This window comes from Tiliqua scincoides, chromosome 14, assembly GCF_035046505.1.
Source record: "Tiliqua scincoides isolate rTilSci1 chromosome 14, rTilSci1.hap2, whole genome shotgun sequence".
In the NCBI taxonomy this organism is placed as follows: domain Eukaryota; kingdom Metazoa; phylum Chordata; class Lepidosauria; order Squamata; family Scincidae; genus Tiliqua; species Tiliqua scincoides.
In genome coordinates, this window is record NC_089834.1 from 13,492,287 (window position 1) to 13,515,465 (window position 23,179).

The window sequence follows — 23,179 nt, forward strand, 5'->3', positions numbered from 1 at the left end:
CCTGCATTACAAAAAAAACAAAAACAAAATAAGGTTTTCAAAACATACCACCAGAACTAAATAACAGACTCAGGATGGCATTGCAGATTCCAAATTTTAGAGTCTCTGTGGACTATAAGACAAGTCTCCGGGAAGGTCGCAGCAGATGCAGTGTCTTACAGACAAACGGGGGAGGGGACACACACACCCCCTCTGGTGATTGACTCGAGTATAATTTCAGTCAGTCTCATAGTGCTTCTCGATGGCTTTGATCAATGAGTCTGGGTTAGAATTGTTTAAATTTTAATCTCATCCAGTGGCAAACTACAAGACTTTCAGTGGACATTTAATGACACAACTGATACAGTTTATAGCTATCTTTTTTTTTTTTTTTAAATATCAAAGCAGCTTGGGCTGTTTATAAATTCCAAAGTTTCCTTTTATTAAAATATCTAAAAGAGGTCTATAAATATTATTTTATATTTTTTTCTTCTAAAAGTGTCCCCAGTTTTTGTTTTCACATTTAAAACCAAAACGTTGGTTTTATCTTCCTGCCACGAGTTTTTAAAAAAGGAGCAACAGGGTAGCCATTAATTATTCTTTTTCAACCACATGGAGTTGGTTTTCTGCCTCTTCTTCAGCATATGATGAAATTAATAAAATATATATATATATATGTATATTTATATATATATAGCTCTTTCTATATACAATCCACGAGGATTCCCTGCTTCATCAGCATGTTCCACAGAATTTAGAATCAGAACCTTATTTGGGTGGTTTAATTAAAAAAAAATTAATAACTTGGTCCCTCAGAATTCCCATTCCAAGGTCTCTTCTCGGTTGGCAGCTCTTTCCAGCCTGTGAATAATGCTGTTGAGGTTGGCCATCTTCTCATGTCGTCGCTGATTGTTTGTACTCTGTTTGTACTCTGTCGTCGCTGATTGTTTGGCATTCTGGGGCACACAGCCCATATCTGTGGCAGGACTTGGACTCTGCACTTTGGCAGCCGTGGCATTGGGTGGCAGCGGGGAGATGGGGGCAGAAGAGGAGGGAACAGGAGAGACGGACATCATGAGGCCCGGAGAAGAGGCGGCAGAAGGAGAGTTCAGAGAGACCTCTAAGCTGCACCGAGAGGATTCGGAAGTGGATTTAAAACTAATGGGGTCGGGGTGAGGCTTCTCGCCGTGGCCCGACTCCATGGGGTTATGCAAAGAGCAATAATCAGGAGCCCCAGAGGCATGCGTTTTACTGTGTGGGGCACCACCCCACACAAGGCTGGGAGCCTCATTTAGGCCTCCTGTACAGGCTGCTTCCACCTGCTCTTCTTTGAGGATGGACCTGGGTATAGGCTCCACCTCCTCATGGAGGCTACTGGAGTCCCGTTGATCTGAACAGTCATGCTTCTCAACCGCCTCTACCTGCTCCTCCTTGATCTGGACGGATGACTCACTTTCCCCCTGACACTCAGCATCTCTGAAGGTGGGTTTCCTGTCCTCTCCTTCCGAGTCAGGACTCCGAGGCTCTGGTCCCTTGAGTGAGCTTCCGGCTGGGGTCATACTCTGCTCCAAGTCTGTTTCATCCTGAGCCCCTTCCACAAGCATCTCCCGGCGCATCCGGGACCTGCAAATGAAAGGCTAATCAGTGCATTTCATTACAGCAGATTTCATTAGCAAGGAGGAGAGGCGGTAGGTTCTGGGTGACAGAATGCTGGAATTAGGCTGTGGAGGTCTTGAGTCCAAGTCCCACCCCTGCTAATGAGTCATTATGTGAACTGGGGCTCCACTTTCAGCCAGAGTGCCTTAAATGCAAAATGAGCATTACAGAGGGTTATTTCATTAGGTTACTGTGAGGGCAAATGAAAATAAAGACTTCAAGCTATTTGACAATTTACAAGGGCTATTAGCTGTTAAGGTGTGTACATTCAGAAGTCAGTCCCAGTGAGTTCAATGGGGCTTACTCCTGGGTAAATGTGTACTGGACAGCAACCTGTCCAGAAAGGGTACTGGACAGTAACCCTTTGTCCAGCAGTTTCTGTGACTGCATTTGGACTGCATTAGAGTGACAGCACTAAACTACTCTGCAATGCCCCAGACAGTAATTTTTAAATTATCGGCAGGTGGAGCTAAAAAGAGCAAAAACTCTGCTGTAGTGAATGAGTTTTAAAGTAAAAGCAACCCAGGTGAATGTTTTAAAATGGCAAAGAAATAATGAATTTAATTGGTCCGTACCTGTAATTATGGAACCAGTTGATCACGGTGTTGGTCTTGAGGTTCAGCTGGAAAGACAGCAGCTCAATGGTCTGCTGGGAAGGGTATGGTTCCAACTGATAAGCTTTCTTCAAGGCCTCCTTCTCTTCTGGAGCCAAGACTACCCTCGGCTTCTTGATCTGCAGAAGGCTGAGATCTTGCGACTGGAGGCTTGGACTGGGGCATTCTGAGTGTGTATTTGGAGACTCACTGTCTGAGCCAGCACTGATCAGTCCGTAGCGGCGCTTCAGATATGCTAGAGGCAGAAAAGAAAGAAAAGGGGCAAGTACTTTAGATACAAGCACCAGGTGCCTTTTGCTCTTGGTGTGGGAGACGCATTTGCACTGGATTTGAAGATCTAGCTCAGGGGTGTCAAACATAAGGTCTGGGATCTGGATAAAGCCCATGGAAGTTTTCTATCCAGCCCTCAGGCTCTCAGCTGCTGAGCAGTGCTGAGGTATTACTGCTGAAAGGGCAGCCCACATGAAAATTGGGCTCTTCCATATCTTGAAATACGATCAAGATATATTTTATCTTCTGTCATTTACAGCTAATGAGTTCCTAAGTTAAAAAAAGTGCTTCTTTTTGGTTATGACCTGTTTAATGACATCACTTCCTGCCTAATGACATCACTTCTGGCCTTCAGCAGGCATCATGAGTGCTATTTGGCCCTCAGTATGAAATGTTTGACACCCCTAATCTAGCTCATTTCACCCCATACTTCTCATACTTGTCTCCTGTGGAACCCGATGCTTTTTTGTTGTTGTTAATAAGCGCAAATAAGTGCTTTACAGCACTTTTATGCTGTAAAAATGTCCCAGAGCTCTGCTCCTCTTTTGACTACTATACATGCCTGGTTTTACGGTACTGAAACAGGAGCAAAAGTAGCTCCTACACAGACCTCACCTTTCTTCTCCAATTTCTTCATATCCCGAAGTTTCTCAACATTATGTGGATCGTTCAGCCAGAGCTGCATGCGGACAAACGGCTCCCTCCCCTTAAGGCTCAGTTTGTGCCACGGCTTGGGCCTTGAAAGCAGGTCAGAGACGGATCCCTGGGTAAGACCTAGAATACTCTCTCCAAAAAGCCGCTGACCTAGCAGGAAAGACAAGTTGCTAGGTGAGAGCAGAGTGTGCCGTCAGTGCTAAGCTTACCACAACACTGGGGGTTTTCAGTCAAAAAGGTACTATATTCACAATTAGGGGCTCTTTCAATACATTCTGTGAACTTGGAGGCAACAGGAGCCCAGACCTTACAGACCTGTGGCATTGCTCGTAGCCTCTTCAATGTGCTCCTCGAGGAATTACCCAGTGCAGTCTGGGATATAATTAGAGCTGGGTGTTCTCCATGCTAAAGCAAATTACAATACTGTACCAAGGCAGTCTGAAATCTGTGCCAGGACATGGAAGAATCTGTGACCTACATAAATCATGCCAGTGTGCATGTATCCTCTTATTTTGCATGATTGGTGAGGGGTTTGCTTTTTGAGGGATTTACGGGGTGGGGCAGAAGCAAGGCAACCTACAAGGCATTGAAAACCAATCCCCTAAAAAAATTCTTATTCAATTACCTTTCTGGCTTCTGAGGTTATGCCAGAAGTTACTTATATCTACACAGTTTCAGACACACAAGGTCTAGAAACTTACTTTGCTAAAAACAAAAGACTGATTCTCAGAAAGTCTCAGCAGTTTTCAGCAGCTAAAACATTCTCAGTTTCTAAAGGATCACAGGATATGCACAGCTTTTGATATAAACCCTTGGAATCAACAGGAGCTACAGGGTAATGTACTATTAAACATATATTAGCCAAAACAGTGGCAACTACCTCTTCCTTGCAGCACTCTTTTATGGGTGTAGCCCCAGCATGCTAGCATTCCTTTTTCCACTTTCTAGCACCCTCGCCACACTAGCAATCTTTCCTGTGAGCTCAATGCCAGAAAACAGGGTCACCACCATTGTAATGATTCTGTACGAGGGACAGAATGGTGCTGCTCTAGCCACTGCATCTCTATGGAAAAGACCCCATATATTTTTGAATTGGACCCCGTTTTCTGTGTAGTTTCTAAGTAGTTTGTTTTTGAATCACTAACCACTTCCCACTATTTTCAAGCCAGAAAACGAACACAGCCTACAAAGCACACGTTCATTCATATCACAGGCCGTTATACCGGTTTCCTGGCATTGTAGTTTGGCTGCCCTGATCTAAGATCTGTGGCTAAAATCACATCCTGGCCTCCATCCACATAATAAGGTAGACTGCAGATTCCCCCCCCCCCACTCCCCAGCCCCACTTCCACATTGCTAGAGGCCACTGGGTCCCTCCCCAAGTATCCGTACCAAGGTTGTTATCCGTTAAGACCTCCTTGACTTTCTTAGTAATGGAGTATGTGTCCAGCTCTGGTGACATGGCCACAATCTCCTGGATGCCCACGGGTGCCTGGTTGTTGGCGCACATCTTCCCGCTCAGCGAAGTGCCTGACCTGCTCTCTGGCTGCTGGTTTTCTTTGCTGCTTTCCAGGCTGAGACTCAAAGGCTCTGGGGGACTTTTCTCTTGCTCTGATGGACTGGGTGGTGGGGAGGGAGAAGACTGTGTTTCTCCAGGACTGGCTGTAAACACAAAAAAGGCAGTGGGCGGCGGGGGAAGAAATCAAGCAACCCTGGATAGATCCGCATGTGAGGCTTAAATCACCTAGGGGCTGGCTTATGGGGTCTGTGCTTGTTTTGTCTTTCTTGCAGTTACAAGCCTGTAGTGGTTGTCAATATGCTGCCAGACCCAGTTCAAGGCACTAACTCTGACCCTCAAAGGAGTGGCACCAGGGGCAGCTGAACTGGGAGCATGAGAGCCCATCTGGTTGATCCTCCTGGACCTTCAGTATTAGTGACAGTGTTGGTGCCCCATGACGCATAGGGGCAGGTGGGAGCAACAAGTGGGCCCCAGTGCAGAACTCTGCCCCAGTGCAACTAACTGCAGGACTGTTTAAAACCCTATGTGGTCTGGGATTCAAATATCTGAATAATCACCTCTCTCCGTATGACCTGATTGGAAACTTCATTTTCTGAGGCCTGTCTCTGGCTCCCTCTCCACCTGACATATGGTGGGTGGGTACCAAAGATAGGCTTGGCTCCTTTGCTGCCCGCTTATAGGGGGGCAGTAAACACTGTCCTACTCAAATGGGCTTTTGCGGATTAAATTTTTAAAACAAAATGCTGAATTAACAGCCTTGAGGGCTACTGTAGTGAAAAGGCAGAATAAAAACATCTCCCATGGAAATAAATCAATACATTGCCAATATTTTTTTCAATGAGAATCAGCACAAGCCATTCCAGTGTTATTACACCATTCCCAGTTAGGGTGGAGTGGCCCGAGGTTGGGCCAGCATGGTGGAATGGTGTGAAAGGAAGCTGGGAGAGGGGGAACATCTCATGGGGGGTGGGGAGGCGGGAGAGCACAATTAATCTTGATTTGTTTTGCACAGCCCAAAGGAACATTAAAATTGTAGGCGTGGAGCCAAAGTAGCAAAAAATTGGCAAAATATATATTTTGTTGAGCTTTCCATCTCTCTATCTTTCTCCGCCGTCAAGTTTTGAAAACACTCTTTTCACAGAACCATTTAAAGGAGATGCGCAACAGCCTTATCTTGTCGAACATACTAATTAAGGAGGTTGGGAAGAGAGGCGGATGTGTCAAAACAGCTAGCCTGGGAAAGATGTAAAGAGGCTTCTTTTCAAAAAGGCAGCACTTTGTGTGCACGCACAGACACACACATCGGTGCAGGGAGGAGAACTTGACTTGTTTCTTTGTTGAGCCGGATGTGTGTTTCTCAGGAGTCAAATTGAGACAGAAACAAGGAGTATTTGGGGTGAATAAAACTGAGCCCAAATTTCTCCTCTTCAAAATAATTCCCCCCCCCCATTCAGCTTCCTTTCTTGTTATGTTCCTTTCAGGATGATGCATCTGCAGGTGATTAAAATGTACTTTTAGCATCATATATACTAGTAGCAAACTCAGGGAGACTGTGTGCCTCGCAATAGGAAAGCAAAACAGACCACCCCCAAATTAGGGAGTAATTTCTATGTACTCTGGGAACTCCCTAAGTATGCCAAAATTATACATATAAATAATCATTTATATAACTCTTTTTGAGCAGGAAAAAAAGAAAATTGGCCTGCTTTGTGTTAAAAGATACCAGTAATAAAGAAAATAGTTAAAACTATCAAAACGTCTAACAACAAAGACAGAACAGTAGCAAATAGCAAAGAAACCAAAGAGGCAAAACCATTTTTTAAGTATTCCTCCAAGAGAGAAAAAAAACAACACAAAAAGCTCCCAGCAAAAAGAAATCTAGTTGACCAGGAAAGGAGGCTGAAGTTCAGCACTCCTGCTCCTGTTTTAGTTCTTATTCTTTTTAAATAAAAGGGACCATTCAAAATGCAATACCTGCCAGGAGAGGAACATTCCAGATTGCCACCTCATTCTGTTACACAGCACCAACAGGCCCTGAAGGGCTCTGATGCCCTGACAGAACCGTAAGAGAAAGCAGGCCCCAGAAGCTATCCTGGCAACAAACGCTACTGCCTTCCCTTGTGACCTTGAGAGATATTACAGTATGGAAGGCTTCCAAGGCTAGAGCAACTGGGTAAAGCTGGAGCTGAGAGAACTGGACTTGGCATTTGAGCTTGACCCTCAGGCAATGGTCAGCAGCAACCTACTGTGAGGTGGGTTGGTCTGCTGGTTAATCCCTTGGCCTAACTGATCCGTCAGCCACAGCTGCATCCGGATGAAAGGCTCCCTTCCTTTTTGGGTTAACTTGCTCCACGGCTTGGGCCTGGACAGCATGTCGCTCACACTCCCTTGCGACAACCCCAGCACCTGCAACATACAGGAAAGAGGGACTTGGTTCACACACAGCCTGGCCCTTAAAACACCACCACTATCACTTCACAAGGGAAAAAGAGACTTACTCAGAACACGGAGGACATTCTTAGGTGCACTTGAGATTCCGAGGGAATTTTGGGTAACAGAATTATAACCCCAAGAAGGCCATGCAGTCAAAAACAATTGAGGGGGTTTTTCGTGAGGGGGGGGGGAGAGGAATATAGCGATGATCCAGAAAAGCCAACATCGTCAAAAGCCTCTCACGGGAGGAGGCAGGCTCAGTTATTCTCTGAGCAAACTGAGCGGGGAGAGGATGGAACAGTAATGGAAAAACAAACACGGATGGCTCTGACAGAACCGGGGGTAGAGGGAGCAGAGAGGAAAACCAAACCCAGGGGGATAAGGCTTGCCATGGCCCTGCTTTCAGGCCTTGAACAGCAGCCTGACAAGGTGAAAATCAAAGCAGGGGAAGTCCTTTCCCACCATTCCATGTCAGGAAAAGTCTTTCTTGTTACATTGTTACAAGGGAGCCAAGTATTCATGCCATGAGCAGACATAAGGAGAGCCCCAGTGGATCAGGCCAAAAGCCCAACCAGTCCAGCTTCCTGTGTCTCACAGCGGCCCACCAAATGCCCCAGGGAGCACACCTGATCACAAGAGACCTCATCCTGGTGCCCTCCCTTGCATCTGGACATAATATTATTGTATTCCTGTTACTTCACGGTATGCCCTCATCCCCTTGAGTATTTTCCTTTCATGCACACCTAAAATGCACACACACAGTCCTTTGCACATGTGGGTGTGCATGTGAATACTCCCTCGCACAGACACATGCACACAATCACATTCTCTTGCACACTCTCTCCAATTCTCCTTTCACTCGGGGGTACACCACAGACTTTTCCAGCAACGCTGACCCTTTGCTGCTGAGGTACCTTTTCCCCAAAGATGCGCTGGCAGATCCCATTCTTGGCCAGCTTCTCCTTGACCTGCCGTGTCAGTTCCAAAGTGTCTACCTCCCTGTACATGTACATCTCGTACTGCTCTGGAGTCAGGGGTGGGACAGTAGGCTTGAGGTTCCTTGGCACGTAAGATGGGTAATATGAGAGACGTCCGGTGCCCTGGGGCTCTGAGCCAGCAGCCTCCGATTTGACCTCTAGCCTGTGGGGCTCATCCTCAGAGGTCGGAAAATCCTCCTCGTTTGGAATGGCATCGCCAAGCTCGCCCCGTGGCCACACACGCCCATTTGCCATGCTGGAGTAGCTGGAGGAGGAGGAGAGGGAGGGGGACACTGAGGTGTACGGGCGGCTCAGCACACTCCTTTCAGATGCCCAGTGCTGGTCAAAATAGGAGCCGGCGTCTCCAATTTCGGACTTGACTTTGCGGATGATGCTTTGCACAAAGGCAGCAGGAGACAGCACCGTCAGGGGCATCTGTGCTGTGCCGCCACTGGTGTTTGGGCCCAGCATCCCCTCCTCCTGCTTGATGTAGGCCTGGACAATGTTTTGGCTGACGGCTGACAGGGCAGAGCATTCTGCAGGCGGCGTGGCAACAGTCCGGCTGGTGCCGCCTGACTCTATCTCCAGCAGGGCTTGTTGTTGAGCCTGCATCTCCCGGCGGGCCTGCTCCAGGATGCTCTTGATGGCGTCCTCTGAGTTGCTGGTGCTAGTGCCATTGGTGACGGCCTGAGGCACTGTGCAGCTCTTGCTGTCACCTGACAAAGAACACCCAAAAACACGGATGAGGCAGGAAAGCAAGAGGCCGCTAGAGCTCAGCTGAGCAATCCCAAAGGAAATGTCAACGCCCACCCCCTCCTTGCCACCTGCTTGCTCCATGCCACTTAGCATCGAGGTGTGGCGGTTCGGGACCTCTCGGGGCAGAGATGGCCGATGGCCCGTGGGCCAGATCCGAATTGGAATGAAGCCGTACTAAAAAGGTCGATCTGGAACTGAGAGAGATGACTGTCCCGTTTTCGCTGCCCCATTTGCACACATTGAAAACAGAGTGTGGAATTTCTCTGGCACTTCTGGAGGGCAAAGGGGAAAATCTGGGCATGGTGGCAAAACACACCCTGCAGGATATGATGACATGAGTACCTTTCCAAGCAGACACCATTTCCCCCCCCTCCACCCCCATTTTGTGCAACACCACATCTTTACATACTATGTATTCTTATGGGAGTTCCGAGTGGTGCTGTGGAAAGAGAAGGAAGAGAAAAAAGCAAGGCTGATTTAGCTCACCAGGCCCCTCACAAAACACCCCAAAATCTGACTGCAAGCTGTCTATTGAGAACGATGGGCTCAGTTTAGATTGGCAATTCCACTCTTAAAACAACCACATCACGCTGAAAGGAAACTAGGAACTGAACTCATGGGCCTAAGAGTGAGTCATGACCAGTTTTTTTCAGTTTCATCCAGCACTGTACCTACTAGACAACACTGTCTTTCACTGTTCTCATGCAATCAGAACATTTCCCTTGTTCTAGACCTAGAACAGGGGTGTCCAAAGTTTTTGGCAGGAGGGCCACATAATCTCTCTGACACTGTGTTGGGGGCCGGGGGGGAAAAAGAATTAATTAATTTACATTTAAAATTTGAATAAATTTACATAAATGAATATATTAAATATGAACTTATATGAATGAATGAATGAAGGACTTGCAATAGATCAAGGCCTATAAAAGGCCTTGTACAAAGCAAGGCTGGCCTTTCCTTCACTGCCACTGTTGCGTCACAGATGAAAAACAGCAAGCAGTGGAGGGAGCCCTCATCCCACAGCTCATGCAAGACGTCAAACAGTTGCTCTCATGCTGAGAGCAGTTGTGTCGGGCCAGTGTGGGCTCCAACAAATCTCTGGAGGGCCAGAGGCTCATTGGAGACTGGGGGCTCCCTGAGGGCCGCATTAAGAGGCCTTGAGGGCTGCAAGTGGCCCTAGGGTTTGGGCACCCCTGACCTAGAATGAGCAGAGGTTATTCAGAAGTTACTGAATATTCCTACATGGAAGAGACCAGCAGAGGGCAGTATACACCACACTAATTTCAACTTGACAAATTACATTTTTTGCTTTGTTTAGCCTTTCTCAGAATTCTTCTAGTTCTATAGATTGCTGATGTTGTTTCTGTGTCTGCTCTCTGTTGCACGGTTTTATTTTTATTGGCGCTGAGTTTAAAAATGAGTTTTAATATTGTTTGATGGTTATATTATTGGTGGTTCCATTAACAGGACAGAAAACTGGCCTAGACATTTGTTTAATGACATCATAAAGAAGCCAAGTACTCCAAATATGTTGTTGGCATCCTTCAGTCTCGGAAGACTATAGTATCGCGCTCTGAATAGTGGTCCTGGAACAGAGTGTCCTCTCCAGTGCGCAAAGCCTGGGTAAAGTAGATATGGAGGATAGACTGTTACCCATGCAGCAAATCCCCCCTCTCCACGTCACTGAAATGGTCCAATGGAAAGGCAGAGGCCAATACGGTTGGTTCCAGTGGCGTCGCAGGAGTTGCCAGAATGTGACTGTGTTCAGCCATGAACTGCCTCAGGGGCTCCGGCTCTGGATCTTGCCTCAAGGTTGACTCCTGAAGCCTTTTCCATAACTGGATGTAGCCACAAGGCAGTGGAGGTTTGGGATCAGAGTTTTCCTTCTCTCAGATGAGCTGCCTTCCCAGGCTAACAAGTCCCATTTACTCGGTGGCTGTTTAGTCGCCTCTTACGACAAGTACAGCCAAACAGAGGGCCTATTCTTATCCCCCAGCCCCCAATATATACTCCAAATATATACACTCCAAATACAGAATGGATTATTCTCAAAACTTAACTCTGCCAGCATTTCAGTTTCTATATCCGGAATTCCATATTTTTGACCCTGACCTGGACAACACTGCCAAAGCAGAGAAGCAGATTCACAGTACGCTTATCCAGAATTCTGAGCAACAGTCTTATACTCTTAAATTCCTCAACAGGCTCCAAAGTGCAGGAATGCCCTTACCTCCTTTCTGTGACTCAATCTCCTTCTTGGCTTGCTCAAGGATGCTCTTGATTGCATCATCAGAGCCAGTTTCCGGTGTTCTAATCCTCGGTGTAATGCTACCTGATCAAAGAAGCAGAACACCATACACTGTCACTTGCCTCCATTTTCTACCAGAAGTATTTACTGACAGCAGCACATGGCGTTTGAGAAGATTATATTTGAAGGCAATGTCTCTTGCCATTGAAGATCAGGATCTGGCTGCCAGGTTTTGCCTCTGTGCAGCTGTGGCTGGTGAAAGAATGAATGGAAGGAATAGAAGGCAAAGCCACATGAGCCAGCTGTCACTCAGGTCCAAAATGGGGGAATCTGAAAGAGGCTGGATCAAACTGGGGCTCCCAGTGGTCAGGCTCTGGCATTCAGTGACACTAGTGCTCTGTTTGCCCTGCAGACATACCCAGCAGACGAAGCTCAGTAGCTCATGGGCACTGAAATGGCAGTCTGCTTGATCGTTCTGTCAGCTGACCTCCCCAAGGAAGCCAATCCCTGAACAGCAGGAGCTATGAAGTCCCAGCCTCACAGTGTGCGTATCTGGGTTTACCAGGGCACTAAAACTGTTCCTTTGACCCAGGGCAAAACCACTTGAGGATGGGGGGTGTGCTCTGCATGCTGGAAGACCCTTTCATATGTGTATGTGGCATCACACACACACATTTTTTCACTAAGGGACTGAAAAGAAAGATGGCACAGTCTCTGAGTTCTTCTCCCAACCTTCTCACTGTTCAAGACTGGGCAGAATGACACCTGAAGCAGCAGCAGCAGCTCTTTGTGCCCCTCTTCTAGGCCCAAAGGAAAAACCCCAAACCACATCCACCCTGGCATCAGCACCCTGCTGGTGCACTCACCTCTCTGCCGCACTTGAATCGTCCTCAGAGCCAAGACGTTCTGCTCGTCAGAGAGGAACTGCTTCATCTTGATGAACGGCTCTTTCCCCTTGACGGTCAGCTTGCGCCAAGGCTTCGGTCTCGCCAGAATCTCGCTGACGGAGCCCTGAGATAAACCCAGGACATAATGCCCAAAGACGCGTTGGCCAATGTTGTGCTTGAGGAGCTGCTCCTTTACTTGGAAAGCAATCTCAGCTGTATCTACCTGCTCCTCGTCAGCGGAACTGGAATTGCTGCCTTCTGATTGATCACTGGGTGGGCTTGCCTCGTTGGCAGGGGTGGCTGGGCCAGGGTTGCCTGGCAACAGTGCCCCTTTGGCAGCATAAAAGGTGGAGGGGAATGCCACCATGCCACTGGTCTCACTCTTGTATGCTGGAGGCCCCATCTGTTTGGGGAGAAGGGAGTCCACTGGTCTCCGTTCAGCAGTTCCCAGGCTAGGAAAGGGCGACAGAGAGAAGGTCCTTGGTACTTCCTGAGCCACAGAGGGGCCCAGAAGAGGCTGCAGGAGAGAGGGGGAGGCGGAGTCATCCCTGGGCGTGTGTGGGAGCTGCTGAGGGGAAGGGTAGGACTGGTCCGTGCCCATGGAGTCCTTCACTGACTCGTCCTCCGAGGGATCCTCCTCTAGAGACCAAAGAGAAAGGAAGAGATACACAAACCAACTATAGCTCCCCTAAAAGGATCAGTATTATTTGGAAGCCGCAGCATTTCTCAGTTCTCTGCCCTCAAAGGAACCAACATAGTTGCCAGAGAACTCACTGTAACAGTTAGACTGGTGGGTGCCTGAGCCACATTTTTTGTCCAGTTCCTACAGTAGGAAAGCATTCTTCTAAGGAAAACTGTTCCCATTCCCCAAAAGGCCAACAGGGACCTTCACAGAAATACGTCCAATACCTCTCTCCAACCTACCGGGACTGGGTACGAGGCCTGGTTTCTCCAGCAGGTACTTCTGAGACGGACAGAAGGCATCTTTTCCCAGAAGCAACGCATCACTGGGTTTGGATATGCTCTAAAAACATTAAAATGAGGGAGGGGAAAGAAGAGCAAGGCTTGGAAAATGCTTCTCAAAAAAGGCAGAGGTTTTGCAATGGCGGGAGCAGTTCTTCATGCTATGGGGACTTGCCTGGGAAAGGCTGCAATTGGAGGAGGCCAGCTTCATCGCTTTCAGGATGCTGCAATGGGAAAAAAGGGCAGCGTTAGGGATGGAGTTGCAGAGCGCAGACACCAGTTCCTCAATGGACAGGTAGGCTTGGCCCTCTAAGCCAGCAGTCTCCAAACTGGAGGGCTGCACATAATAATAAATAATAATAAAACTTTATTTTTATCCCGCCCTTCTCCCAAAAAGGGACCCAGGGCGGCTATCTATAAACATCTATAAACAAAGCACTGCAATTCAGAGGAAGAGGAGCCAACATTGCTGCCCAACTCCCAGTATGCCAAACTGAGGAAAAGTTCTCTGTCCCTCCTTGCCTGCCTTGAATTCTTCTTTTACAGCAGATGCAGAGCCACAGCACAGCTCTCTCCTCAACAGAGGAAACAACGGTTAACGTAAACCCTGGTTTTGCCACTATGAGGTTGGAGCCTCGCCATAGGTTTTCAGGCATACAGAGAATTATAATACTAATTTCAAGTGTGAGAGACTCCGGGTTCAATTCCCAGGTAAGCTCAAGAGCGTGTCTCAATCGGTGCCATCTACATGTCAGTGGGGACTTTGTGAAGTGGTCCCAGTTCTTTAAAAGTCTGAAAAGTTCACAAGCTTTGAAAGGCAGATGCTCAAGAACCCACAGCCAGCACTGACAAGACAAGGGCAAAGCTTCTCCCCCCACTACACTGTCATCAAGAGGACAAATCTTATGTGATATGACAGTCCTGCTTGGGGCAGGTTGTGATGGTGACCTCCAGAGATGTGCAGCAATACTCCTAAATCCACAAGCTAGGAGATGTGGCTGGATGCAGCTGTTGTTACTTGATCCAGTGACAGGGCTGAGAAATGCACTGCAGCCTGGCTGTCCCAAGGCTAAACGTTTGGAAACAAAAAGGACACAGAGGCACCAGGTTCACGAAGACATGACTGCAGATCTTGTTTTCTTGTGCCCAAAAATTTGAAGCTGTAGAAGAGAAGGCACAGGCACTCACCAGAACAGAGGGACCTTACCTCAGTTCTGTCTTGATCTCCTCATAATCTGATTGGGCTCGTAGTTTTTCTTCCAGCTTCTGGGGGGGGGGGGGGACAAACAAGAATTCTAAATCAGAGATGGATGTTATGGCCTGAAACTAATCAGAGGCAATGACAATGAGTACAATTCAGCACACAATTAGCCTTGCTCAAGACCCATTTAAATCTCATCCTCAACTGAAATGGTGCTCAAGCCCCAGTTACCAACACTGAAACAATTACATGGCTAGATAACTAAATGACAAATTTAGTCAACTGGCTAGTTAGATTAATTGATGAATAACTTTTTGGTTGATTAAACAGGTGTTCTTGATTAACTGGGCAACAAATTAAAAAAAATCAGACCATCTGCTGCTGACCAGTAGAAAATTACCCAAGGTGGAAGGTTCTGGGGAAACCTGGGCTATGGGCCCAATTTATAGGCCCCTCTATCCCACAGCCTCTATCCCCTGTGGGGCCTGATAATCCTGGAGCACAAAGAAAAGGTATCTGAATCTTGAAAAGATATACTGGGGAGGTATGGGGATACAACTTCACCCCACCCAATACGAAACCTCTGGGGAAACCCATTGGCTAAACCCTTCATCACGTACTTCTATAGCCTCGTTCTTGGCTGCCAACTGCCGCTCAAGGTCTGCAATCTGATTGGCTGAAGACTCTTCCAGCTCTTGCAAAGAGTTTTGCAAATGCTGGATCTCTTTGAGAAGCCGGAGGATTTCCCTGTCCTTGGCAGCCAGTGCTGCCTCCAGCCGCGGCCCTGGGCAGAGCGAGTAATTCACCTTGTCCTGCAAAAGATGAGATTCAAGGTGGGAATTAAAGCAACATCAAACTCTCTGGTTAAAGCATCAGGGAACTCAGTGGAAGCCCAGAAAATGGCAACAGGATTTGGGGAGGGGCGAGGTCTTGGGTATGTTCTGGTCTTCCACAGGTCTTGTGGGGTAAATACCCTGGAAAACAGCCATATCTGCTTCATGTTTCCTTCTACTTTGTGCTGCTCTCAGCATGTAGTGGGAGCTTTTACACAAAGAAGTAGGTGTGTAGAAAGTGGAGGAATTGCCAAGGAGTCAGAGCAAGAGATGGCCATTGAACTCAGGCCCTCCTTGTGGACTTCCAAAGGCATCTGGGGGACACTGTAGGAAGCAGGATACTGGACTAACGGACCTTTGATTTGATCCAGCAGGGCTCTTCTTACATTTAATCTGTGAACATGCACACATACACACAGTGTCAAAACAGCCATGCGGGAAGCTGTCCCTGACTTTGGTCCTAGAGGCTTGAACTAGTACCTCTACCAACCCTGTTGTATTGACCAAGCAAGGACAGAAGGTCAAGCTCTTGGTATTTGTACCAAGCCTGGCCAATCCAAAAGCTTCTTATTGCCTGCCAAACACTGATGTTGCATGTCCCTAGTCCCTTCTGAACAGAAGAGGGCTCTGGGGCCTGAACACATGCACAGTCCCAGGTGGTTCACAAGGATACACCCCAGCCTCAGATGCCAGAGGCTCTCAATTCAAATCCTCAATGCACTAGAACTCTCCATTGCCTTTTAGCAATTAGACCCAGCTAGGCCAGCTTGCTTAGGTTGCATTTCCAATTGGCTAAGGGCTGATGGACGTCTCCTTCTTGTCCTCACCCCACTGGGTCCTTGTGGCGAACAACAGGCCAAGCGAAGGGAACTGTTCACTGATGCAAGCTGTTCCCGCAGGCTTTCCACCTCCCTCTGGGCAGTCTCAGCTCTCTGCAAGGGAAAGAAAGAGGCAGGACAAGGCCAAGAATGAGGAATGAGGCCTCACAGATGTTTTCCCCACACTCTCTGCTTGAGCTCACTAGTGATTCCCGGCCCCCTCATTCATACCTGATTGGCTTTCTCCAGGTTCGTCATGATCATGGCCACTTCATCTGTCCTGGGGCAGCAAATGAAATACAACTGGTTAGGATAAGCTGGGATGCAAATGCAGCTAAAGCAGGGAGCCGCTTCTGCTGGTGGGAATGTGTGGGGTGGTAAGGAAGCCTCCAGTGCCAGGAACAGTTGGCTGGCGGCCTGGATCCAGCCGCCAAAGACAACATCACCTGGTGACGCCTCTGGTCCCAGGTTTAACCTCTGGCATCTGCAGTTAATGGATCTCGTGTAGCAGGTGAGGAGGAGGTGGAGCGCCTGAAATCCTGGAGAGTCTCTGCCAGTCAGAGGACACAAAATTGGGCTGGACAGACTCAGGGCCTGACTCTGTAGGAGGCCATTTCTTCTGTTCATATATTTCCAGACTACGCTCTCCCCTCTCTTTGCTGAGGTCATTTGTCAACTGGGGAATAGTTACAGTCAAGTAATTGCTTCCCTCCCATCATTTCAACACTTGTTAAGGTCTGTTGGGGAAAAAACCACCTTGCCCGATGAGAGGATCAGTGCATGGTGCAAAGGCGGACGTACAATGCTTCTGATCTGTCATCCTCTCTAGTCTCAAGCACATTTGGCTGGCCAGCAAATTATTGCCAACAGGGATAGGGAACTTGCCACATGACCCTCAATCCATGCATGGCAGCTACAATTGTGATCAAAGGCGACATTATTTGCTGCCCGGTGCCAAGCAAATGCCGTGATTAAATAGCATCTGTCTTTGTGCGATATGATTACGCATTCTGACTTGGTTGCATAAGAGGAAGGAGAAATTTGGGGCTGCGTCTGGGACCGAGCATCAGCAAGAACAGCATAACGCTCAGAACAGCTGGAAAAAAATCCCTCCACGTTTTGGCAGTCTTTCATGGTTGGTGCCTGCCAGAAAAAGGAAGCCGGGGGGGGGGGGGAAGAGTAGGTAAAGATAGCCCTGCCTTATTATGAAAAAGGCAAAGTGGCATGCAACCAACAAAAATACATGCAGCAAGAGCACGTTTAATGAAGTCTCTGAAACATAATTGTCCTCCCCGAGGATCTCCCAGAAAAAAGAAGCAAATGTTTCTGGGAGTACACAGCGGCGTAGCTAAGGGGGTGCAAAGCACTAAGTTTTGCAGGGAGCCTCACCACGGTGTGCAAGCGGCCCCTCTCGCTCCCCTTCAGAGCCATTCCAGGTGGTGGGAGCAAAATGGAGGTGAACACCTGGCTCTGCAACTTAGTGCTCCACAACTTAGTGCTTAATTTGAACCCAAGACTTCCTGATTCATAGCTTGCTCTCTTAGCCACTATGTTGCACGCGCACCTGTGCTAAATTGCTAGTATGACAGACCTATTTATGCAGGTCCTTTTGCACTGATCCGAACCTGTGCAGAATTCCTCCAAATGGCTTTAAAACCAAGAAAGGCACCAAGTGGCGCAAGCAGACTTACTTGGAAGCTGCCTCTTCATCGTATTTACAGCGCAAGTCAACCAGCTCCGTCTGTGTTGCCTTCAGTGCTGATCAGCAAGGGGTGGGGGAGAGACAAAACAAGACAACAGTAGGTAAGAAAAACAGGTGCTGCCATTGGAAGCCGATCAGTCATGCTTGCTCTGAAGCGCAGCAGGATGATGTACCGTGAAGGCCATGCCCTGCACACCACTCTCTGGTCATGTGTACTTCTGCAGTACACCAGATCTCCGCACAAATGGAGCATGCTGTGGCTGGGATCTCCTGGAGGGCTGAGAGGTGCACATTGCTCCTGACTTTGGGTGGCAGATTGGGGGAGGGTGCTGCAGGAGGAGGAGGATTGGGGGCTGGGGTGGGCCTAAAATGTTTAGTCAATTCAGTGGTTAGAATAAACTTTTCTTTTTAGTCACTAAAATTAAGCAGGCAGCAGATTTCTAATTTTAATACAGTACAAGCAAAAATACAGGTGATAAATACCACCTCAGAAGCAGCATTCCCTGCTGTGAAAGAGCAAAGGGGGGGGGGAACACCTTTCTACACCTTGCCACAAGGAAGAGGCGCAAAGCATCTAAAAAGGAAGAGAGAGCATCCTTGTCTTTTTTTCTCATATGAGCATTTATTTAGATTTAACAGATGAATCAATAGGCCAAATCTCATACAATTTATTAGCGAAGATTTTTTGGGATTGGTTGATTTGCTAACATGATATCATTGTCAATAGAGTTTTCACAGAATATTGTCGGCCAAAGGACAAGTCTCTGCCCTGAAGAGCTTACAGCATCCTCTTGATTTTTAGCTTTCATTCTGATGGTTTCAAATTTTTCTTAAATGTTGTCATTTTGTTAAACATACTTTGATGGATTTTAGCTGCAAGCTTCTTTGGAAACAAATAGTTTTGGTTGAAAAACAGGTCAGAAGCGCCCCAAATTAAGAGACACAAGATTTAAATTTTGACAGCTGTCTGTCCCAGGAAAGGGAAGGGAGAGACGTGTATCAAGGTTTAGGCCTTGTTCTCAGTGAGATGGTGAATTCATGTCTAGACACTACCACATCGGACTGCTCTGTGATTTGCACATTCCTCCCTGATTTTGCACAAAATCATTCCCTGCATCAAGAAACCTAGGTGTCAGTTTTAAACCTTGACATGCTAGTTTGTTTGCTTGCTTTTTTAATTTTCAGCCACTTTGGAAGTGGGGAGTATCATGGAGCATTCAGCTCCACTTCAGCCCCTACTTGCAATCTGAAGTGGTATACCCTAGACACAGGCTTGCCCCCTCAGTGAGAGGCAGTTCTTAGTTTTAACTGGGGAAAAGAGGACTAGGAGGGTAGGCTGAAGATTTCCAATTCCATGTCACATTCTAGGAAGAATCACCAGATGGAAGGAGAAGCAAGGGAGAATGGGTAGAGTTGGTTGAGAGGGGAGAGAGGGTGTTCAGGTGGCTGAGGGTGATAGAGTTGGAAGAGGAAAGGAGGCAGTCCTGGGACCATCTCTCAGTCAAAGGCTGATTAAATGGGACATCCCGTATGCTAAGGTTGCTTATCCAGAAGTCATGATTATTGTGGTATTAGTTACAAAGCACCATCACTGTATGTGTGGTATTTCAACGTAGAGGAGGACGGGTCCCCACCCTGAGGGTCTAGCACTCTAAGATTCACCACAGCAAAGGCAGGAGAAGAAGAGAAAGGAGACAAGGGCAATAGAAATGGCCCAGGGCAGCAACAACTGAAGGAAATATGAGCAAGGCATGCTTGAGGAGTGAAACGGAGGGGTTGCCATGCTGATGAGCGAACAAATCCTGAGAGAGTTAAACACAAAGCAAGGGGAAGTCTCAGGAGCTGAGTGAGAGAGGCTCAGCCAAGCTTCGATCTTTAAAGTACCTGAATGGAGCACTTTGATTTTCTCTTCTGCTTCCCCCAGCCGAGCAGACAAAGTGATCTGTGCTTCCTGTATGCCCCTGGAAGGAGGGATGCAAAAACTTGAGTTATAAAGTTTGCCAATTCCCAGCCCAGAACAAGACACCACTCCTCTGGTCAGTCCTCCAGGCTTATCAGAGATAAGAGGCTGACTAAACACACAAACAAAAGGGGATCCTTCCTAGAGTGAACTCCGCACATACCTAGAGATGCTGTCCTCGTAGTACCTTAACAAAGATTCACCACCACCTTAGCACAATCTTAAAAATCCTTCCCAGTTTCTGTCCCCTTCCACCCAGCAGCAGAATTTGCGAAACTGGTTTGTCAATCAACAAGGCCACTTGGAAGAGCACAGTGCTCCGCAAATCCACTCACCAGAGGTGACCCTGCCATCTCAGAGTCCCCCACAAACCCCAAAATTTCAGGAGAGGAGTCGGCAGCACCTGAGATTGGTGCTATATCCACCCCCAAGAAAAACCTCATATACAGAAGACTCGGGGTGGAGGGGGGCAGGCCTATTTTTGATTTGGTTTGTAGCAATGTTGCCCAGAGTGGTTGGGCAGCACCCTAACAAGGGAGAGAGGATTTGTGGCAAACGCAACTTATTTATTTATAAAATTTACAGCCTCCTGTTGTATACGAACAGCCTCAAGGTGGCTTCCAATAACTTGCTACGGACAACACCACAAGAAAAAAGGCTATGAAATGAATTAAAAGCTGTCAAAGGTGAGAGAGAACAGGCCAGACATCAGCTGAAGCGGACAACCTACTAGGGAACTGCACCAGGCACACTTCCAGGGAGGGAGTTCCGTAGTTCGGAGGCCACCACCAAGAAGCCACTCTCTCCGGGAGATGCCTGCCTACTTTCAGGCGACGGAAGGAAGGCCCCTGAAGCAGACCTTAACAAAGTGGACTTGCTCATTTGGGATCAAGCCACGCCAATGCAAGCAGACCCTCCAAAATAATAGGTGGGTTAATTGTGGTGGGGAAGATGAGATGTCGTGGAGGATTCAGCCGGGGGGGGGGGGGCGGGGAGTTGGGATTTCCTCACCTCTCCTCCTAGTCCTGTGAAGCAGAATCATGCACTGTTCACAGGAATACACGGATGTGCAAGGTAACGGCAGTCTCTGCCCACAGGAGGGAGTGATGTCCTTAGACTGGCTTTCTAAGACAACGTCCACCCATCTCCCCAGCTACTCACGTACTTCTGCTTCTCCACCTCATTTCTCTGCAGCAAGGTTTCTGCCAGGAGTGCTTTGCTAGTGAGGCTGGCAAGCCTGGTTCCCTCCGAAACAGCAAGCCCAGCTGGAGGCGTCCCCTCTCTTTGCTCTGGAGGTGTAAAAACCCACATCAGCAGCATGAGAGGCATAAGTGCATGTATGCATGTGTAAAGGATAGGAGCGGAGGGGGGCAGGATGCCATATGAGGCCAAGAGATCACTCGCAGGGGTAGCAGATCGAGCGGCAGGGCCTCCAGCCACGGCCTTAAGGCATCCTGCCGCTTCCACCGGTCAATTGCATTTCAGAGACGCAGCAGGGGGGTGGGATTCTGAGAGCAGCCCTGGCGTCTACCGAAGTGGCATCTTCCTGGCTGGATTTGCTCGGCTAATGGCCTCCTCAGAACCACTTTGGCTCCCGGTGGCTGGGAAAGGCCCCACGAGGCTGCTGGAACTGTGAGAGAAGAGGCCTCGTCGATGCCAACGTCAGGCATGCCAAGCAATTTAGCTCATCTTCTGCATCTTTGCACTCCCCAGGCAACTGACAGGACTCGCCCCCCCCACCACTTGCTGTTTCTGTTAACCATTTACAGAGTTGTAAAATGGACTTCCCTGGCCTCAGAGCTGACAAAGTGGGGCGGCTGCCTACAGTCCCTCCGCTAATACCAACCCACTGATTGTATTTCCATCCCTGTTTTCAGCCATGACTGGTTGCCACAAGCAGTTTACAGCAAAAATCCACAAGCAGGTACAATGCACTTTAGCGGGATAGGTGGGGGTGTCTATGGCAGTGTCTTCTGGCCCCGGGAAACTGGGGATACAGCCCCAGTTCCTGAAGCAGCTACAGGCTGGACTGACACCAATGGCTCTTCTGATGTTCATGTAAGGCCAGCTGGGGTGTCTGCTTCAGTCCTACTTCTGCGAACAGCTGCAGGTATTCCAAGCTAGGCATTAAAACAAACTGAACTCTGTATATGTGATGCAAGTGTGCGCAATTTACCTTTGTGCATTCTCTTTACAGTACCCACCAAAGCCCTATTCCAAGGGGCCAGCTATTCCAGCACCTCTCGAGCTCCCAATCAGGCCGCAAAGCAAGGCCATTTCTGTTACCTTTAGGGCACAGGGCCTCCGAGTTCTTCTTCCACGGCCTGTTCAGCTCCTTCAGAGGTGGGTTCTCCAGGCCAAGGCAATGCAGCTGCTGAAGGCGATCTTCGAGACTTCGGGCAGTTTCGAAGGCAGGGACAGGATCTGGATGGAAGCAGGGAAAACAAGAGGGAGGATCAGTGCCCACCGTCCACCAATTCAACCCAGTAAGCATGAGTGGCAAGGCCATCCATCGCACAGTGAAGCTATTGAGTTTTGTGTCATTACTTTTACTGCATTTGTGTGTCCGTATCTCCAAAGGGGCCACCTGGGCAACTGACAAACTATTCAGCAGGCAATATACACACTTGCTACAACCCACAGCTGCTAAAATGTAAACAGCAAAATAAATAAAAACAGCCACATGCTAAGTAGAGACAGGGAGAAAGCTCTGTATGGCCCTCGTGCTGTTTTTGCTCCGAAAGCAAACTGGCAGGAGAGGGGAGGAAGGAGGACCACTGCAGGTTGAACAGCTGAGCCAACCTGGTGGTGGGGTCCAGCAGTGCTGCAGTGCAGAACTAGGGCCGTTGTTGGGGGGACAAAGGGGAACTAATTAGCTTAAAGTGGGTATGGGTTCTCTAGGCGAAGCTTGGACCAGAAATTTGGCAAAACAAGGCCCAAGGGGCCAGATGCGGCCCTTAGAAGCTTTTTATCTGTCCCCCATGAAAATTGGGTTCTCCTAATTCCACCCTTTCAGCAGCAGCTTCTGCTGAGGCTCTGGGAGGGAGAGACAGAAGATCTTAACGTGCAGGGAGGCTCATCTGACCTCCCTGCAAGGAACTGTTCCTCAGCACATGGAGACCTCATGTCCCCCTGACCATACACCACACCCCCTGAGGCCAGCAGTGCCCCGGCAGCAGTGCTTCTGCAATGCTGCACTCTGTGGGACAAGCCATCCTGCGACATGAACTCATCGCAACTCTGGGCACCCTTCTATTTTTCGAGCAGTATTTTTGTTCTTTGAAAAGAATTAGATGCCACACAGCACATATAAAAAGTCATAAATTGACATATAGATATGATGACAGAAATAAAAACTGAAACAAACCATGAGGCAGAGCTTTAGCCTGTACCACCCTCTGCGCAGAATATATTTTGCTCTTCAGAGATATATGAAAAGGGGGTGGGAGCAAGAGGGTCAGGTGAGGTAATGCAGGGGCACATTTCCTTTATCCAGATCTACTGGCCACCACAAGGCACCACAAGTGCCTCCACAAGGCACTGCCCGCCCACTTTCAAACATCCTTTCAGAGCCATCAGGGCTAGAAACTTGGACGTCTAAGCCTCTAGGTGACTTTTGATTCTGCAGTTTTTGTGTAGAATCAGGGCGTACACATCCCTGAATACAGGAGCTGGGAATAAGCCAGGTGTGTGACAACAGCAAAGGAAG

General features: G+C 48.2%; 1 protein-coding gene across 1 annotated transcript in view; it reads right to left on the bottom strand.

The window, feature by feature from the left end:
- Positions 1 to 700: 700 nt before the first annotated feature.
- CUX2 (cut like homeobox 2) overlaps positions 701 to 23,179 on the bottom strand; it is a 47,881-nt gene continuing 25,402 nt past the window's right edge. Inside the window, exons 3-21 of the mRNA XM_066609837.1 lie at positions 21,768 to 21,894; positions 21,255 to 21,270; positions 20,636 to 20,757; positions 19,395 to 19,471; positions 17,500 to 17,566; positions 16,040 to 16,088; positions 15,818 to 15,922; positions 14,778 to 14,969; positions 14,164 to 14,222; positions 13,132 to 13,180; positions 12,918 to 13,017; positions 11,973 to 12,632; positions 11,089 to 11,190; positions 8,040 to 8,818; positions 6,929 to 7,098; positions 4,566 to 4,831; positions 3,135 to 3,323; positions 2,211 to 2,484; positions 701 to 1,602 (exon numbers count right to left, since the gene is read on the bottom strand). Of these exons, the coding sequence (XP_066465934.1) occupies positions 792 to 1,602; positions 2,211 to 2,484; positions 3,135 to 3,323; positions 4,566 to 4,831; positions 6,929 to 7,098; positions 8,040 to 8,818; positions 11,089 to 11,190; positions 11,973 to 12,632; positions 12,918 to 13,017; positions 13,132 to 13,180; positions 14,164 to 14,222; positions 14,778 to 14,969; positions 15,818 to 15,922; positions 16,040 to 16,088; positions 17,500 to 17,566; positions 19,395 to 19,471; positions 20,636 to 20,757; positions 21,255 to 21,270; positions 21,768 to 21,894 (4,214 nt within the window). The 3' untranslated portion in view covers positions 701 to 791. The remainder of the gene's footprint in view (positions 1,603 to 2,210; positions 2,485 to 3,134; positions 3,324 to 4,565; positions 4,832 to 6,928; positions 7,099 to 8,039; positions 8,819 to 11,088; positions 11,191 to 11,972; positions 12,633 to 12,917; positions 13,018 to 13,131; positions 13,181 to 14,163; positions 14,223 to 14,777; positions 14,970 to 15,817; positions 15,923 to 16,039; positions 16,089 to 17,499; positions 17,567 to 19,394; positions 19,472 to 20,635; positions 20,758 to 21,254; positions 21,271 to 21,767; positions 21,895 to 23,179) is intronic.